The 18,987-nt window shown below is 37.1% G+C and overlaps 2 protein-coding genes and 1 long non-coding RNA gene across 7 annotated transcripts in view; 2 read left to right on the forward strand and 1 right to left on the reverse strand.

The window, feature by feature from the left end:
* The window catches only part of GLRB (glycine receptor beta), an 85,569-nt gene extending 81,657 nt beyond the window's left edge, over positions 1-3,912 (reverse strand). Inside the window, exons 1-2 of one of the 5 annotated variants that reach the window (XM_070608814.1) lie at positions 3,748-3,912; positions 1,904-2,054 (exon numbers count right to left, since the gene is read on the reverse strand). In XM_070608814.1, coding sequence (XP_070464915.1) covers positions 1,904-2,025 — 122 coding nt within the window. In that variant the 5' untranslated portion in view covers positions 2,026-2,054; positions 3,748-3,912. Of the gene's footprint in view, positions 1-1,903; positions 2,055-3,211; positions 3,670-3,747 lie in introns of those variants that run through there. The other 4 variants (XM_070608818.1, XM_070608815.1, XM_070608816.1 and 1 more) reach the window with 4 other exon arrangements.
* On the forward strand, positions 2,266-14,464 carry LOC139081868 (uncharacterized). The gene is made up of 5 exons (XM_070609410.1): positions 2,266-2,276; positions 3,402-3,627; positions 3,734-4,129; positions 5,005-5,058; positions 13,549-14,464. Exons 1-4 carry the CDS (start codon positions 2,266-2,268, stop codon positions 5,041-5,043), a joined length of 672 nt encoding a protein of 223 aa, XP_070465511.1. The 3' UTR covers positions 5,044-5,058; positions 13,549-14,464.
* A 2,335-nt stretch (positions 14,465-16,799) lies between these two features.
* Positions 16,800-18,399, forward strand: LOC139081781 (uncharacterized). The gene is made up of 2 exons (XR_011537094.1): positions 16,800-16,912; positions 18,277-18,399. It is a non-coding gene; the product is annotated as an uncharacterized lncRNA (long non-coding RNA).
* Positions 18,400-18,987: the final 588 nt, after the last annotated feature.

Raw genomic sequence — 18,987 nt, forward strand, 5'->3', positions numbered from 1 at the left:
ATTTAAAACTGTAGTAGGAAATTTCAAAGGTAAAATTTCAATTAATTACTCAACATATTTAAAATACTGTGATATGGGCTTACCAGTTATATGTTGGGCCTTCCACTTAAAGATTTCCACATTCACCAAAAGAGAACCTTATTGTTTCATTCTTAATCTATTAGATTTAACTTTAAAAAACTGTCTTAAATAACCATAGATACCATAAGTATATACAGTCAATTTATATATAAGGCAATTTAATGGTGTAATTCTGAAAAGAGATAGAATGTCCTCTAAAAGGCTCTCCTAAGATACATGTAATTACAGGGCTTGCTGGTGCCCTCTTCAGAACTCTTTGATTCGTGGCATTTGATTGGGGGCAAGGAAAGAGGACAAGAGCCCCAGCAGCTCCCGCATATAGAGAAACCTAACTGATAGAAGCTGGCTTGACTCCACACATAGAATCACCATGACTACAAAACATATACAATGGATTGTGCAAATATGTCAACATTCATCAAATAAAAGGTTAAGGTAAAGAACATCTGAACATGTGAATGTGTCCTTTCCCCTGGGAATGGCAAGGCCTGACAATGTCCAGTTCCCTAAAATGCTAATCTCCTGGTTGTGGCACAAAAACTCTAACAATGAAGAGTAGTGATAGTTGCAGACGGTGGTTATTCCTGAACCTCCCCCATCAGATACTTCATACCCAGCTGGGCAAATGGCCAAGGGGGGACACATGAATATAACTCAGGGCCCTCCTATCACATACCCAGAAATCTCGCCCTGACATCAGACTGTGTAGCACTGGATTAAGCAGGGTTATTAAAGCTGAAAACCAGGAGATATTTCTTAATAGGGAGATTTATTTCATGCTAGACTTTATGTAGATCATGATATTGTCTCCAGACTTTCAGTCTCACATATTCATGCAAATACCCACTCCAAAATACCAATTCTAACATGCTTTCTTTAAAACTATATTCCCCAAACGTACCTTAATATCTCTTACAGAACATCTATAAAACTATAATAATCTACCTTTAAATAATGATGATGCTGGAATAATGTTACCTATGATCAACATGGAATTTAAGAAATCTTAATTAAAAAATGACCTACAAAAGCAAATTAAATTTTATTCCAGATGACTTCATATGTTACATTATTACCTAAAAGTACATTATATTTTGTGAAAGTTATTTATATACTGTTCAGTTGTTCTAACTATTGGACATTATTTGCTGCTTTTCACCAGTAATATTAACATTTCCAATTAAAAAAAGCAGAGTCCAGACCACAAAACTTTCGTTTCATTTTTTTCTTTTTTGGAGGGCAGGGTGACTTGGATTTAGATTTTGTTTTCATAACTTCAAATTTAATGAAATTTTTGAGAACTATCCTAATTTCCTAATGTAAGTCCTTTATGATAAAAAATATTGAAACAGAAAATTGAGCTACCATGTGAATTTTCTTCTTTTGTGCATCAATGTAAACTAAATACACCTTTAAGTCATAGTTTAGCTGTTTTTTTTAAATGAATATTCATTTTTAGGAGTATTTTTTAAAAATCAACTTTTTGAACTGGTATTTGCTCAAAACATGGAATCTCAGTATTAAAGTTGCACACTTAAGGTGACAAAGAAATAGTAACTTTTTTCCTACTTTTATAAAAAATGTATGAAAACTTATATAAGCCCAGGGCACAAACAAAACTTTATAAAACTTTACCTTTAGCACTGGGAATTGGCTATCATTTTCTAAATGTCTCTTCACCCTGTCATTGTCTATCTATGAAACAAATGGACACATATTCCATAGGAAAATTTTTGCTGATATGTTTCAATACACCACGTTACTTTCATAAAAAATGCAATGACATTTCTCCATATAAAAATATAAGACAGGAAGAACATACGATGGACATAGATACTGCTTCTTTTTCCCCTTCCCTTTCTTTGAAGACTTCTCTTTAGAACAGGCTTCTTCAACCCACAAGGAAATTAAAATAAAAAAAGCAATCGCCAATAAAAACTTCATCTTGAAAAGTTAAATTTCAGAAGATTGATCTGCAAGAAAGAACAAGAAAATGTTCACATTTATGAAGCAACGGATAACTCTATGACTCTTTAAACAGTATCACCATCACCACCCAAAGGACAAGTGCTTTTGTACATCAAATTCTCACTGCTCAAACCTATATGGCAATATTTCACTGTTTTGTGATGGTTTAGTAAAAGTTAGTTTAAATAGTGGTTCATAGAAAATAAGACCCCAACGATGTATAAAAGGTAAGCATGCAAAATTTCTGATTCCATAGTTACATAAAATTATAAATTGACATAGAATTGCACAGTATATCAATATATATTTATAAAGATACCTGGAAGAATGTTTATCATAGTGTCAAAACGCTTATCCTGTGCTAATATACTGGCATTAATGTTTTTGTTTTCTCTTTTAATTTCTATATTGTTTGAATTTTGCCTGTATATTTCTTCAAAAACCATAAACGTATTCTGAAGGAAAACACTATTCTACATATTAGAGAACTGACAGATATAAAAGAAAAATTTAGTATCAAAGAGTTTCACACTCTAAATTCATTGTTTTTATTTATACACGCTAAATTGGAAGTCATCTTTTATCCAAAAAAGGTGTATGTTGATGTACGTTAGCTTTTTGGCTTTTCTATTTACCTGATGCTAACACTTATCATCAAAAAGACATCTGACTCCAGGAAGTCTAGGCAACATTATATGAAATAAAATAGTAAGTATGGTCAGACTCCTCCAAATAATCTTCTTAGCCATATTTTAATAACATTCTCCATGCTCAAATGAGAATTATATTCTTACCAGTCTGATGAATTTAAAAAAAAAAACCACAAAAACTTTAAGCTCTACTAACACTGGAATATTTAAATCTCTTCTGCATCCTACATTTCCAAACCATAAATTGCTTCTCCTTCATTGTTTTCTGCAGAGTAACAGACCTGTCATATTCCTCATCATTAACTTAATTCGCATCTCACCCTTATAATTTTGCTTCTCCTATGTCATATTTTTCATCTCTCTTTCTCCCAGGAATTCTTATTTTCTCACATTTCTCCCTTACAGCCCCTAAGATAAGCCAGAAGGGCTTCTTCCTCCGTCCTCTATAGTGAAGACAACAGTGGGGGCTTATCAGGCCAACAGAAACAGAAGGCTCTCCTGTGTCAACTTACAGCACTGGATGCTCCCTTCCCCCATCCTACAGCGGCATCTGCTTCCAGACACCTTTGCCCACAGCATCAGGTACTTCTCCCACCTTCTCATTCTTCCCCAAGAAAACAGGAGGGCCGGCCTAACCGTGTGAAGGGTCGAGAGAGAAATTCAACCCTATGCTCTCTGTCTTCATCTCCAACCTTTCAAAAGGGACAGCGGCAAGACCCAAGGATCTTCACAAACAAAACAACGCAAGGAGACCTCCTCGCCAACCTTGCGTTCCCTCATCCCCCTCCGGCTCTCTGCGTCCCTCCATCCCGAGCGTATCCGCGGATGCCACCGCATCGGTGACACGGCGGCCCGGCGGCCCGCGCAGGGCAGCGCTCGCCTCCTCCCCCGGCACGCCGCAGTGCTCCTCGCGCCTCCACCACCCCAGGTGTGACCTGCTCTTTCCGCAAAGGCTTTTATTCCGGTCCCCAGACCCCCCCCCCCCACCGTCGCCTACCCCTCTGTCCTCTCCTGCTCCCCCCTCCTAAGCGGAGCCCCCAACACTTACCCCGAGGCGCCCCCGCCCGCAGCCGCCGGGCGAGAAGGCAGCGGCTTGGGGCCCAGACGGCGGTGGCAGCTGGGGGTGCAGCGGGCGCAGAGCGGGGGCAGCTGCGTCCCCGCCGCCCGCGCCACCCCGAGCTCGGCTCACGCGCCTGCTCCGGCCGCGGAGCCTGCGCTGTGACGCGCCGCTGCCCGGCGTCCGCAGCCCGGGTCGGGGCCGCTGCGGGGACCGGGACCGCTGCCGGGAGCCGGGGCCGGGGCACGGCGAGACCGGGGAGGGAAGCGGTGTTCCGACCCAGGGTGGAAGGACGTCACAACATCTTCCCCTCCAGGCATTGGCGGGGTTGCTGAGCATCAGAAATGTAGTCCCTCGTAGGGAACTAAAGACGGTAAAGACGGTGGAGGCGGGGACAAGGGTGTTTAGGACAGTGTTGATTCAGAAGTAAAAACCTTTAAAGGAGCTGGAATCCTTTAGGGTCAACTTTTGACCACTAGCAACAAAAAATAGAACAACGAATAACCTTCTGGGACCAAAGCAGAAAATATACAGTTTCTGAGATTTCATTATTTGCCTAGACTCTGGCATGTAACTTAATCTCTGAGTCTTATTTTCCATTTCTAAAAGCCTAACGTTTCTAAGCAAATAAATTGGTCAAAATTACTAAAACCGTATAACCATGCAGGTAATGCCATTTTAACATTTGTTACCTAATTACATGTGTACAGAGCTTGACAGTTTCAAAACCCTTGCCTGCATTATTCCATTTGGCCCTCACAACATTCATTCCTGGGCAAGTTTTGTGGCTTCGTTCCCATTTTGCAGATGAAGAAAGTGAAGCTCAGATGCATTAAGGGATTTACTTAGTATTACATATCTTGAATGGAATTTGCCAGAGACTCAAAGTCTTGACTTTTACACTTCTAAGTCAGATATGATCTCTTGGCTTTCTTGTAGCAAAGTGTTCGTCTTCTCTGTTGTTTAACCAGTAGCCCTTCGTTCAGCTGTGTGGCTCTTGGATAATAGACGTAGCTTTCCTGTTACCGTCTGACTGTGTGCCTAGTTGATTTTTTATTAAGAAAACATTGTCTCAGGTGAGCGTCACTTAGCGTTGTATTGTAGACCTACAGATGTATCCACTAATAAATTTTTCTGCTCATGTCAAATGGGGGTAAGGGAGAATTCCCTACATATAACTATGTTCTCTGAGCTTCACCAGATACTCTGCTGCCTGAGATTAGCATTTGATCTTTACTTTATTTAAAGGTCTGTCCTCTTTGGAGCCCCCAAATTGGATCAGGATGACTTTGGATATTACAGGTATGTGAAGGAGAACTGTGTTCATCGTGTAAATTTTATAAGTTTTAGAGAATAAGTCATATATGGAAGTGAAGGGGAGCAGGATTTGCCACCCCAAAATATGTCTCTTTGGCGTACAGATTATTCTAAGCTGATTATTTTTTAAGAAACAGCAGACATTAGGATTCTGATTGGGATTGCGCTGAATCCGTAGATTGTTCCAGGTAATATGGACATTTTAACTATGTTTATTCTTCTAATCTATGAGCATGGGATATCTTTCCATTTCTTTATATCTTCTTCAATTTCTTTCAATAATGTCTTATAGTTTTTAATGTATGAGTCTTTCACTTCTTTGGTTAAATTTACTTCTAGGTATTTTATTCTTTTTGTTACAATTGTAAATGGGATTGTATTCTTGATTTCTCTTTCTGCTAGTTCATTGTTAATATATAGAAATGCAGCTAATTTTTGTATGTTGATTTTGTACCCTGCAACTTTACTGTATCTGTTGATTATTTGTAATAGTTTTTTTGTGGATTCTTTTAGGGTTTTCTATATATAGAATCATGTAATCCACAAATAGTGACAGTTTTACTTCTTCCTTTCCTATCTTCCCTTTTATTTCTTTTTCTTGCCTAATTGCTCTGGCTAAAACTTCCAGTATTGTGTTGAATAAGAGAAGCAAGAGTAGGCATCCTTGTCTTGTTCCTGTTCTCAGAGGAATAGTTTTAAGTTTTTCACCATTGAGTATGATGTTGGCTGTGGGTTTGTCATATATGGCCTTTATTATGTTGAGGTGCTTTCCTTTTATACCCAATTTATTGAGAGTTTTTTATCATAAGTGGATGTTGGATCATGTCAAATGCTTTCCCATATAAAATTTATTTGGAAGAACAAAAGACCACAAGTAGCCAAAGCAATCCTGAGAAAAAAGAATAAAGGTGGAGGCATCATACTCCCTGATTTCAAAATATACTACAAAGCTATAGTAATCAAAACAGTATGGTACTGGCACAAAAACAGACACACAGATCAATGGAACAGAATTGAAAGCCGAGAAGTAAAATCACACATCTATGGACAGCTAATCTTTTAAAAAGGAGCCAAGAACATAGAAGGGAAAAAGGAAATCTCTTCAATAAATGATGTTGGGAGAACTGGACAGCCACATGCAAAAGAACGAAAGTAGACCATTATCTTACACCATACACAAAAATTAACTCAAAATGGATTAAAGACTTAAATGTAAGACCTGAAACCATAAAACTCCTAGAAGAAAATATAGGCACTACACTCTTTGACATCGGTCTTAGCAGTATCTTTTTGAATACCATGTCTACTCAGGCAAGGGAAACAAAAGGAAAAATAAACAAATGGGACTACATCACATTAAAAACGTTCTGTACAGCAAAGGAAATCATCAACGAAATGAAAAGACAACCAACCAACTGGGAGAAAACATTCCAAAATCATATATCTGACAAAGGGTTAATCTCCAAAATATATAAAGAACTCATACAACTCAACAACAAAAAAGTGAACAACCCGATCAAAAAATGGGCAGAGGATATGAACAGAGATTTTTCCAAAGAAGATATACAGATGGCCAATAGGCACATGAAAAGATGTTCAATCTTACTAATTATTAGGGAAATGCAAATCAAAACTATAATGAAATATCACCTCACACCCATCAGAATGGCTATAATTAACAAGACAAGAAATCACAAGTGTTGGAGAGGATGTGAAGAAAAGGGAACCCTCATACACTGCTGGTGGGAATGCAAACTGCTGCAGCCACTATGGAAAACAGTATGGAGATTTCTGAAAAAATTAAAAATAGAACTACCATATGACCCAGCTATTCCACTATTGGGTATTTATCCAAAGAACATAAAATCAATAATTTAAAAAGATATATGCACTTCTATGTTCATTGCAGCATTATTCACAATAGCCAAGATGAGGAAGCAACCGAAGTGCCCATCAATGGATGAATGGATAAAGAAGATGTGGCGTATATGTATATAATGGAATACTACTCAGCGATAAAAACGACAAAATTGTGCCATTTGCAACAACATGGATTGACCTTGAGAGTATTATACTAAGCGAAATAAGTCAGACAGAGAAAGACAAATACTATATGAAGTCACTCATATGTGGAAGATAAACAAAGAAACACATGGATAAAGAGAACAGATTAGTGGTTACCAGAGGAGAAGGAGATGGGGGGAGAGTGAAAGGGGTAAAGGAGCACTTATGTATGGTGATGGATAAAAACTGGACTGTTGGTGGTGAACATGATGCAGTCTACACAGAAACTGAAATATAATAATGTACACCTGAAATTGACACAATCTTGTAAGCCAATATGACCTCAATAAAATAACTTAAAAATAAAATAAAGAAACAGCAGACACAGGAGAAGATCTGAAAACCAAGTAGAAGTTATTCTTTTGTGAAAGATATTTATAAGGGAAATCTGCATTTGTAATGATGTCTCCCTCTCTGTACCAGGAAGATGAGGATGACTAAATATCTAGAAACTCCTATCAATGGAGAAGGCACCTACTTAAATATGCATAACACCATTGTTCACTGTGCTGTTCCTGGTAACATCCCATAACTCGCCTTCCATCCCCCTCAACCTGTTCTTTTGCTTTCAACCGGAGATGGTATTTAGGGTGATGGTTTGGGCCCTTTCAGGGAGTTGCCCAGTTTTCCTGGGTATCTCTCAGGTATACGAGAGGTATACATGTTATTAAACTTCTGTTTCTTTTTCTCCTGTTAATCTGCCTTTTTGTTCCGGGGGGTCTCAGCCAAGAACCTGGAAGGTTAGAGGGAAAATTATTTTTCCTGCCCTACAGAGGGATAGGAGAATAAGTTTCATGCAACCAAGGGAGTTTAGAAGTTGAAGAAAACCTTAAATTTCGTTTTCCCATAATGGAAGAATTACTGAGTTTGGAATAATAGGAGGTTCACTTTCATGTAATGAAATAGACTTACCTTTCTTTGCAAAATCTTAGGGAAACATTTAGAACTTCTATGCTAAAAATACCTAAAATTGACTTGGTCACCTTCCCTAGTATTGTCTCTATGCCACCTATGGATGTTGTGTTGGAGAATTAGGTTATTCAGAAGAAAAGCATATCGAACTGTTTGGATGGTTTTGGATTTTTGTTTTTGACTTTTTCCCGAAGGTTAGGAAATACAGTTGATGACCTAAAATGACCTCTTCCAGGCCTATGAAGTTGTGAAATTCAGAATTTTGAATATTTTCTCTGAAGATGATTGGCTCGCCTGTATTTATATCACTGTTTCATATTATATTGTCAAAGGGGAAGCTGCCAAATAACGTCATGAAATAATCCATTTTCCCCAATCCTATCAAATGTTGGTCCACTTTCTCTATGTTTTCTCTGTCTCCATTCACTGCCTTCATAATTTCATCCAGTCACATGGCTTTAAATACCATGTTGATAACTCCCAAAGTTATTTCTCCAAACTTGACCTCTCTCCAAACCTCTAGAGTCATATAGCCAGCTATCTTCTCAACATGTCAACTTGCATATTGGTAAACATTTCATAACTCAGCATGTCCAAAATGGAGCTAACGTTCTCCCCCAAACCAGCTCCATACTGAGCCTTCTTCTCAGCTGATGGCAACCTCTTCCTTCTGGTTGCTCAGGCAAAACTTCTTGAGGTTGTTCTTGATTCCTATCTTTTCCTCACTCTTCACATCCAACCTGTCAGGAAACCCTGTTTACTCTCAAGTTATATCCAGAATCCAGCTACTTCTCACTATTTTTACTGTGACCAACCAGGCTGAGCCACCATCATCTCTAAGTTGGATTACTGCAACAGCTTCCTGGCTGCTTTCCCTGCCTCTACCATCACCTTCCCCCAACCCCTAATATTCTTGACACAGCAGCCAGATAGCTTCAAAACATGTCATACGGCAGATTATGTCACTCCTCAGCCCAGAACCCAGCAATGACTCTCACTTCATTCAGACTCTAAACCAAGGTGTTCATAATAGACTACAAGGCCCCAGTTGTTATGCAGCCCCTCCAAATAACCCTGCCTTCTTCTCCCACTCTACACCTTGACCCCTCTGCTCCAACCACACTGACCTTGCTGCTTCTCAAACATACCAGTGCCAGGCAGAGGCCCACCCTAGGTTATTGTTTCCAGCTGTTCCTTCTGCTTAAAATGCTCTTCCCCCAGATAGCCACTTGTCCACCTCCCTAATGTCTTCAAGTTATTTCTCAGATGTCACCCTCTCAAGGAGATTTATCAAATATTTTTTCTTTAATTAATGGGATCCTGTTGTACGCTTCTTTATGCTTTTTTCTTCCTTTGTTTACATCTACCTGAAAACATTTGGTGAGGTCTATCTCTACATACTTAATAGCAATGCTATTTTTTATGCACCTAGCTTCAAGTGGCCTATATTAATTTTATTTTACTTGATCGTGAAACTTAAATGCTGCTCTAAATATCTGGTGTTAGATTAAGAAACCAAACATTAAAAGAAGAGAGATTATTCTCACCAAATCATTTGTTCATATGGCATAAGAACTTACCACTCTTGCCGCTGCCTAAATCGTCTTAAAACATTAGTCTTGAACATATACATTTATTTTTTCCTATTTTCTCTTTATATGAATTCTATTTATCCTTTAATGATAGCCTGAATTGTAATAGTCACTCATGAAATTTTTCATCAAAACTTCAGTCCATTTGCCATTATATAATTTATAAATGAAGAGCCAGAGACATCATATAACTTTTCCAAAGTTTGCTAATAAATGATTCAGAAAGCTATGTACCTAAGTATGTCTGATTCTGGAAACTGAGCCCTTAAAATATTTTTTGTGTGACTGTAAATTGTATATTCAACAATATCTCATGGCACCCAAAATAACATTGGCATACAACCAGAACGCCGCAGTAATTATGGTGTAATTTTGAGAAGATAAAAGAAGAAATATGAGTAAGATCTTCCTATTTATGAATCTGAGCATTGTACTCTGTTTCATCTCATTGAGGAACAGAACAATCAAAGGCCCACCGTGACATCTACCAACCCACCATCACTCCTAACTCCACGGAGAGGAACTATTTGCGTTTGGAGGCATATGAACTTAAAATAGATATCAAGATCGTAATGTTTTCTCAAAGTATTTACTGCAAAAGCATCTACATGATATGATACAGCTTTTTGGTATATTAGATATGTGTCCTAGTCCTTAGCAAAAACAGAAAAAATTTCTCACCTCTGTGCAAATAACATGATACTATTATTGTACTTCAAGAATGTGCCTTAGGAAAAAAAACAAGTAAACCTATTGATTATTTGGTTTTATCAAGGCTAGTCCAATAACAATTATATCAAAATCACTGATTTTAGCCCAAAGTCCTCGTGTCCAGGTAGATATTGCAATGCAACTGTCATCCACAGATCAGGTTGTATGAGTTGTTTATTCTTTTATTTTGTAGTTAGCATGTGATAGGTCAGCTCACTCAGGATTGCTCAAAGCCTAATATTCCTCTGAAGCCATAATAGCAGTTATTGTGGCAGAAGCGGATGACTGGTAACTTAGGCCCACAAATCTTCCAGTCAAATGAAATCTCTTCCAAAAGCGTTTGCAGTTTTTACCAAGTCTGAACAAAGTTATAGTTGCCTCTTTTGACAAACTTTGAATCTGCCCATTGGCATTGCTGCAGATCTGGAAGGAGGTCATGCTATCCTCCAAAAGCCAGGATTTCAAGTCATAAATGATCATGACAACATGTTCTCTTCCTCTGGTATCCAAAGCAGATACGTCATGTCAATTTAAAAAGCACTCCAAAAGTCTGTCTTTTAGAAACTTACAAACACTGTCAATGTTGATTTCTTTTTCCTATTTCTTTCTTTTAAGACCTAGGTAAACAACTAATATTGGAAAAGTATTATCTATGGATGATATTAAGAATTTATTCCTCTAGGTTTTCTAATATCAAGCTAGATCAACTGTAAGCTCCAAACATGCAGACTATGGAAGCTAAATCTATGTCTTTGTGGGAAATGTTTCATATTTACCACATCTATAAACTCCATTTATAATTTATATATGTGGCATGAGAGATGATGAATAAGAATAGGCATTCTGTTTTAGCAAGGTTTTTTTAGAATACACAAGTGAATGGATAACAGTCCTACACACATTAAAAGTAAATTGTATGAAGAAAATCATGGTACCTATCAAATTATTATGGTTTTAAAATAAAACTTTAAAATCAGGCTCACCAAGCAAATTAAGCCCATCGTGTCATCATTAAGTCGCTACTTAAGTTTACTGTGGATTTTAAAGATTATGTCTCTCTAACCTAACATTAAAAACTTACTTTACCAATAGAAGCCATATGTAGTACTTGGGCAGGAGACTGACAGATAAAGATCCAATTCTGAAACCGGCTTGACTGAGGAAGAGAAGCCAAGAGGAAAGTCAATAAAGCATTGGGTTGGGGTAGAAAAAATGGGACCAGAATAAAATATTTGGAGAAAATTCTCTAGGTTAGCATTTCCTAAAGCATATTTTATGCAATATTATCCTTTGGTATGCTTTATAGAAAAAAAGAAAAAGTCAATGATTAAACAAATTTGGAAATTTTTGCCTATAGTATCTTCTAACATTTATAAAGTATTTTAGCATATTTTTTTATGTCATAATTGAATATTTCAACATTATTTAACACAGTATTTCCAAAATATATTTGACCAGTATATTTTTTATGCTGCATCTATAAATATTCCACAGACCTAGGATTCCAAGAGATCTAATTCACAAAATCTTCTCTATGTAAAAACAGTATAAGAAAAGGCTCCTGATAGATTAAAAAGATAGAGAGAACCATGCTCTTTTTGTTTTATATAAGAACAGAATATTAGCTAAAATAAGAGACAAATGGCACAGAGTCTGACTAGAAGGATCTTACAGCAATCACGGCATAAGGTGAAGGACTAGATTAAATGGAGGTCATGGAAGTAAACAGAAATGATAAAATTGTGTAGATATTCTGGAGAGGTGGTTAACAACTTTCCATCAGAAATAGTTCACACAGATAGTACTAGAAAGAATAAAACGTGATGACTTTCTTTCGTAAGCTTGAAGTTCTAATGGACAGATAGCAAACAATAGGTATGAAAAACTACAAGCAACATGAGAGGGGGCAATGTTTAGCATTAAATCTTGAGAGTATTAGTGGTAAACTGAGTGGTTAATCAACAAGAATTAGAAGAAAAGCTTTGGTCAGGTGGTATGTCTTGTGCCTTAAATAATTCACCAAGAAAAAGGATAGAGGGACCGGCCCCTGGCGCAGCGGTTAAATTCGCACATTCTGCTTCTCGGTGGCCCGGGGTTCGCTGGTTCTGTCACTTTGGATCCCGGGTACAGACATGGCACCACTTGTCAAGCCATGCTGTAGTAGGCGTCCCACATAGAAAGTAGAGGAAGATGGGCACGGATGTTAGCTCAGGGCCAGGCTTCCTCAGCAAAAAGAGGAGGACTGGCAGTAATTAGCTCATGGCTAATCTTCCTCAAAAAACAAAAGAAGAAAAAGGATAGAGGGCAGCATATCTAGCAAAGAGAAGAATGAGGACTTGGTGAGAGATAGAGGGGAAGAAAAATTCCACAACGATGGTAAGACTTGAGTCTTAAACAAGGAAAATTAGGAGCTGGCCCAGTGGCGTAGTGGTTGTGTATACACGCTCTGCTTTGGTAGCCTGGGGTTAGCTGGTTTGGATCCTGGGTGCAGACTGAGCACCGCTCATCAGGCAATGTTGTGGCAGCTCCCCATATAGAAGAACTAGAAGGACTTACAACTAGGATATACAACTATGTTCTGGGGCTTTGGGGAGGAACAAAAAAAAGAAAACAAAATTAGTGTTTTCAATAACAATGAGCAAGAAGGGATGATGATCTGTATGGGCCACAACTATGAATGTCATAACCAACTATTAATCCTAAGATGAGTCAAACAGAGTACTATCCCCTCTTTTAAGTACATCACTCCCTAGCAGGGTAACACTAGAGTATTATCATTACAACAAAAGACTCACGAACAAGGTATTCATGGCTTCCTTAGGAGTGAGTTATTATCTGGCTTGAGGCAGTGAGGGAAGGATTGCGTTTTCTCATTGAGATGATGCCTGAGTCGGGTTTTGTAAAATCAATATGCCAGATTGACCAAAGGGGAAAAGGAATTTCTAACAAGTGGAAAAACCTGTGTGAAGACATAAATATAGAATACATGGCATGCTCACATTTCTGTAGTTTTATCTTGCTGCAACATAAAGTGTTAGTGATATGAGAAAGAAAGTGACAGAAAGCGAAGCTGGAGGAGTTGACTTGGACCAAATCATGAAGGGTCTCATTTACAATGAGGTTTACTTTATAAACTATAATAAAGCAGTGAAGGGTCTTAAGGAAAGGGAATTATATGATCAGATTTGTTTTACAGAATCATCACTTGAACTGCCTTCTGGAGACAATGATGGGAGAGACAAAATAAGGAACAAGAAGAACATTGAGGAAGTTGTAAATGTCTACACAAAATACTATGGGCCTGAACATGGGTTGAGTGTTGGGAAATAGAGATAGGCCAGAGGATATAAGAGCTGTCAGTGAAGAAAATCTCCCAGGATAGGTGAGGAATGCATAATGGAATGTGAAAGGAGGAGGATGACAGAACCAAGGATGTGGATGGCCAAAAACATAGGAACAATGGGGTAGTTATTTTTGGCTTGTTTCATTTTGTTTTGTTTCAGTTCAGTGACTGAAGGGGATATAAATTGTGGCAGTTTCAAGGAATAGCTTTCTTACTGATTGGCTGAACTACACTGCCTCATTGTCCTTCTGCTGCATTCCCTTAACAAAATTCCAATCCTGGGTGAAGGCAGTTATCTACTTTCTTCAAAACTGCATCAACAGATTAATTACTTAACAGAATAGCTTAAGTGACATTTATAGTAGATAAGCCCTCTCTATGCTCAGCAATCTTACTACGTCTGCTCTTGTTTTCCATGATTATTTCATACATTCTCTGCTCTCCTGAAACCTCTGAACATCCCTCTTCCTGCTTACCCTCGACAGATGAGAAAATGGAAAGCATAAGAATGGAAATTTCCTCAAGGTTCATTCCACAAATGTACTTATGAGAACTTTTCTTTTCTCCCTCCATTCAGTTAAAATAAAACATTTTTTCCTTTTATGTTTCTTCTCCTGAGCCTTATCATCTCTCATGTATTTTGGAACTATAATACATCAATTCTCCTCTCCTTTTCCTTTACTTTCATCTTCACGTTTTCTAACTCCATCATTAAATATCCCAAGGCTTTCCAACACTTAAAAATAAAAACCTTCTTCTGAAAAGCTAAGTAATCTGCAATAAACTTTAATATCAAAGAAAAAGTAGTGGGTAAAAAACATTTTGACTCTGCAGCTCTTCTGCATTTCTGCTTCCTCCTTTTGCCAGTACTTTCTTTCTCTGTCCTCGCATGATCAACTTTATTGTTTATCAGAGGAACATTAGGATGCCTATGGACTGGAAAGTACTTGACCCAAGTTCAACGCCATATTGGTTTGCTAGGGCTGCCATAACAAAATACCGTGGACTGGGTGCTTAAACAATAGAAATTTATTTTCTCACAGTTCTTGAGACTGGAAGTCCAAGAGGAGGATGTCAGCAGGGTTGGTTTCCTCTGAGGCTTCTCTTCTTGGCTTGCAGATGACTGCTCTCTTGCTGCCCCTTCACTCGGTCGTCCCTGTGTGTACACATCCCTGGCGTCCGTTCTTCTTCTTATAAGAACACCGAAGTCATATTGGATTAGGGCTCCTCCCTAACAACCTTATCTTCTTTAAAATCCTATCTCCAAATATGATTACATCATGAGGTACTGGGGGTTGAGATTTCAACATATGCCTTTTAGTAGGACATAATTCAGCCCGTGACAAGTACTATAAGCAGATATAAAAGAGAATCATAGTGAGGACTCTTAACAACTTTATTCACTACTTAGACATTAGTTTACTAATTTTTTCACTTCTTTTGAAGGTAGAGGGAACATTTCAGACCTATTGTAGTACCTGGACTTTGGACATAGCATCTGAAATGGATAGGAGAGAGGGATGTGAAAGACGACTTTGAAAAAGCAGCTGAAATAAAGAAGAGAATGTACGTGAGAGAGATTTCAGCAGAAGGATTCATGCCACTTATAAGCTGGTTGAACGTGGTGGGTAGTGAAAAACACTCAGAAACAATTCACAGTTTTTGAACCTGGATAAGTAGGTTGCTAGTGGGATATTTATAGAAATATGGAACAGAAGAAGTGCAATTGTGGGAAGAAAGATGAAGTATTCTATTTTGGGTGCATTGACATTGAGGTACCAAATAGTGATATCTAGCAAAAATGAAATGAAAAACCTATACTTAGGAGAAAGTCAGGGATGGAAATGTAATATAAGGCACAATACCAACTGCTACACCAAGGAAAATACATAAAAAGAAGTCCAGCTGTATCTTTGGGGATGCTTACACTTAGAGGAAGAAAGATGGAAGAATTGTTAAAACGGATACGGAAATAAAGTTCATGGAAGAGAAGAAAGGAGAAAAAGAATAATTAAAGCTTCAGTCTGTCATCTTCATTAAATAAGATGGGGTTCACAGGAAATGGAGTGAGGATGAGATAAAGGCTAAAAGCAAGCATAAATGAGTTACCTGATACCAGAAGCTTTATGTACAGTATCTCTAACATTGGAGGTAGGTATCATATCTTATTTTTTTTCTATGCATTAGAGCCAGGATTGAAACATAGGGCTTTTCATTTTCGTATCCTGCTTTATGTAAACGATTTTTAGTAAATTACCTATATAGAACTTTAAAGGAAATATATGGAAACTCAAAATGCAATACTAAAAGAAAAATAGAATTGGTGAAGATAGATAGATGATAGACAGGTAGATAGATAGATAGATAGATAGCCTCTAAAAACATTAATATAAAGCAAAGTCTGACATTTTTCAACATCATATGTAGGTCAAGTGACAATAGGAGGAGACTTCCATATGCATTTATGGATTTAGCATTAGTCCAAACTGGTAGTCCCAGGTGAAAACTTTTTATCTCAAGACAAAATAGTTAATCGCACTTTTGATAAAGATTTATCTCTTATTCTTTTGTCCAATTTCTTTTATTTATTAATTTCAAAAATTCAACTCAGTTTCCAATACTTTCTGTGTAAATGAATGAAACCTAGGATCTGGTTATTGAAAGCGCAGGAAGGTGGAAAGTCTAGAGGTCTAGAGCAATAACATTAGACAGTATTTTCTTTTTTAAGTAAGAAAATTACTCATTAAGACTGAAGTAACACCACACAGCTCATTTTTATTTTATTTTTCTTTGAATACAAGCGTATTTTGGATATCTCCTATGGGTCAAACATTGTGGACGCAACTGAAATATAAAAACTAGTAAGAAATGGTACCTACACTAAAGTGATCCAAAGTAGGAGAAACAGACAGAAGTTTACAGAAAAGTGTGGTTAAGAGTTGTCACAGTACAGAGCACTCTGGGAGCACATAACCCAGAATGGGGGAATCAGGAAGGTTTCCCAAAGAAGACGACTGGGCTGAATCTTGTAAAATAATTAGGAATTAAAATAATTAGGAGTTAGCTAGATGAAAGTACTTCTGGTGTATAAATTTTTTCTAAACAGACAGACCATGATGTTTATGGGCATTTGAATTGAGTGTGAGCCAAATAGGTGTTCAGAACTACAGTATGGCTGGAACATCACAGGAAAATGGAAGAAGATAAAGCCAGAGAGGTAAGTAAAATCAGGTAATGAAGAACATTGAATGCCATGCTAAACAGTTTATTTTTACCTTATTCTGAAGACTATGAGAGTCATTGAAGAATTTTAAGTAAGAAATAAAGCATGACCAGATTTACATTTAAGAAGTAAGATTTGCAAAAGAACATGTTAATTTTGAATTGTTTCCAAATATTAAAAAATTTCGTTAAAATAGATTAAGCAAACAATGTAATGAATTTGCACTGAAAGTAACTCTCTTTCAAAGTAACATATTATGATTGCAAAATAACACATGATTATTTCAATTTGGTGCTACATCAATTCCTTTTTGGTATTTTTATGAAATAGCTTTAAAACTGATTTAAAGGGTTATTTACACAATTTTTTAAAAATTTAAATCTCTCCATTAATGAAATCTGTACAAAACTTGAGTGTTGATCAATCTATATCCTCAGTCAATAACTGGCTGTATCCCAATGGTTTTTGATAAATAATTTTGTACCTAAAAAATAAAAATAAAAGTGGTTATGGCAAGAACGGCTGCTCTAACACAAAGCAGTGTTATTCAAGGAGCTTCCACCTCTACAGCTGTGACGGTAATCTGGCATCACTGAGCCACTACAAGCTTGATGCCAGAAGAGAAGGCAGGCGAATGAAAGGAGGGAGTTCACATATTTGCATGTGGTAGACGGGCTTGTACTAGGAATATTTGAAGAGGAAGAAGAGTCATTTATATCTCAGGCTTGGGGTTTGGAGCATTCCTAGGGAATCTTTCCCACAAGATTTATGAATTCAAGATTTCTACCCAATTTTTGAAGGAATCAATAACAAAATAAGATCAGAATTCCTAGCTATTTAATATAAATCTCTGTGCACAGATTTTGGAAAACTTCCAGATGAATCAAATACAGTATTTGAATTTCATAAGAATAAAATATTTATTAACAATTTTTCTAATATAATGGTATATATTTAGGAAAACAAATATACAAAGTAAATATGATACTTGATATTTGAGTCTTTGCCTCTTAGAAAATTAGTTTTTTGTTTGGGCTTGTGTTTTAGTTTGTCAAAAGAAATATAGAAATTTCCAGAAATAATTCTTCATTTATTTCCATTCCATTTTGGTTAGTATAATTTCTAAGGAAACTATTTGCAATTGATTAAGTTAAGTGTTTCCATTTGCAAACCAAGACAAAAGATGTCTCATTCAGATGCCAAATCAGGTGCAGTGTTACTGATGGAACAGCTAAAAGCAATAGAGGTTTTATCAGGCTAGTGAAAGAACATACTTAAAATTTACATTAGTTGGCGTTTAGTGCAGTTTCACTGGTTTCATTAGGAACACTTAACTGCTGCTTTTAACAAATTTGTAGCTCTGGAAGAAGCTGATCTGGAAAAAGATGAGAAAAGCCAAGAAGCAGGAAGTATGCCAAACTTTAAGAAGGTCAAAAGAAACTGGAACATTAACACGTGAATAAAGCTCAGTAAATTTAATTTATTTCCATTGTGTTTGAAGCAACGTATTTTATTATCTCCACATGGACAAGTAGACAAAAATACATTTTAAGAAACAGGTCTCAGTGCCAGCCCCACGGCCGAGTGGTTAAAGTTCCACAGACTTTGCTTCAGCAGCCCGGATTTGTGGGATCGGATCCCTGATGAAGTCCTGCTCCACTCATCTGCCATGCTGTGGGGATGACCCACATACAAAGTAGAGGAAGACTGGCAGAGATGTTAGCTCAGGGCTAGTCTTGCTCAAGCAAAAAGAGAGGAGGATTGGCATCAAATGTTAGCTCAGGGCAAATCTTCCTCACACACACACAAAAAAGAGGTCCCTTCATTTTCACAATTTATCAGGACAATGTTATTTTGTGAATAAAGAAGGCATTATTGATTCGAGGGCTTTAGCTTGGCCAGATAAAAAATAATAATTGAAAGTTTTTCTAACATAGACATAGATATGTTTTTTTAACTTAGTTAATTCAAATGTGAGGATCTCTTTTACTTATAAAGGACAAAATATAAAAATTCTTTAGTCTTCTTCAGGCATACATTGCTATATTTAAACAGACTTCAATACAAAA

Source organism: Equus przewalskii, chromosome 2, assembly GCF_037783145.1.
Source record: "Equus przewalskii isolate Varuska chromosome 2, EquPr2, whole genome shotgun sequence".
Taxonomy (NCBI): domain Eukaryota; kingdom Metazoa; phylum Chordata; class Mammalia; order Perissodactyla; family Equidae; genus Equus; species Equus przewalskii.

Bases quoted from the DNA above. Each gene is read 5' to 3' on its own strand.
- LOC139081868 (XM_070609410.1), top strand. The intron at 3,628-3,733 runs GTGTGACCTGCT...TCCTAAGCGGAG, and splicing joins TCGCGCCTCCACCACCCCAG to CCCCCAACACTTACCCCGAG. The intron at 4,130-5,004 runs GTAAAGACGGTG...CTTTATTTAAAG, and splicing joins CTCGTAGGGAACTAAAGACG to GTCTGTCCTCTTTGGAGCCC.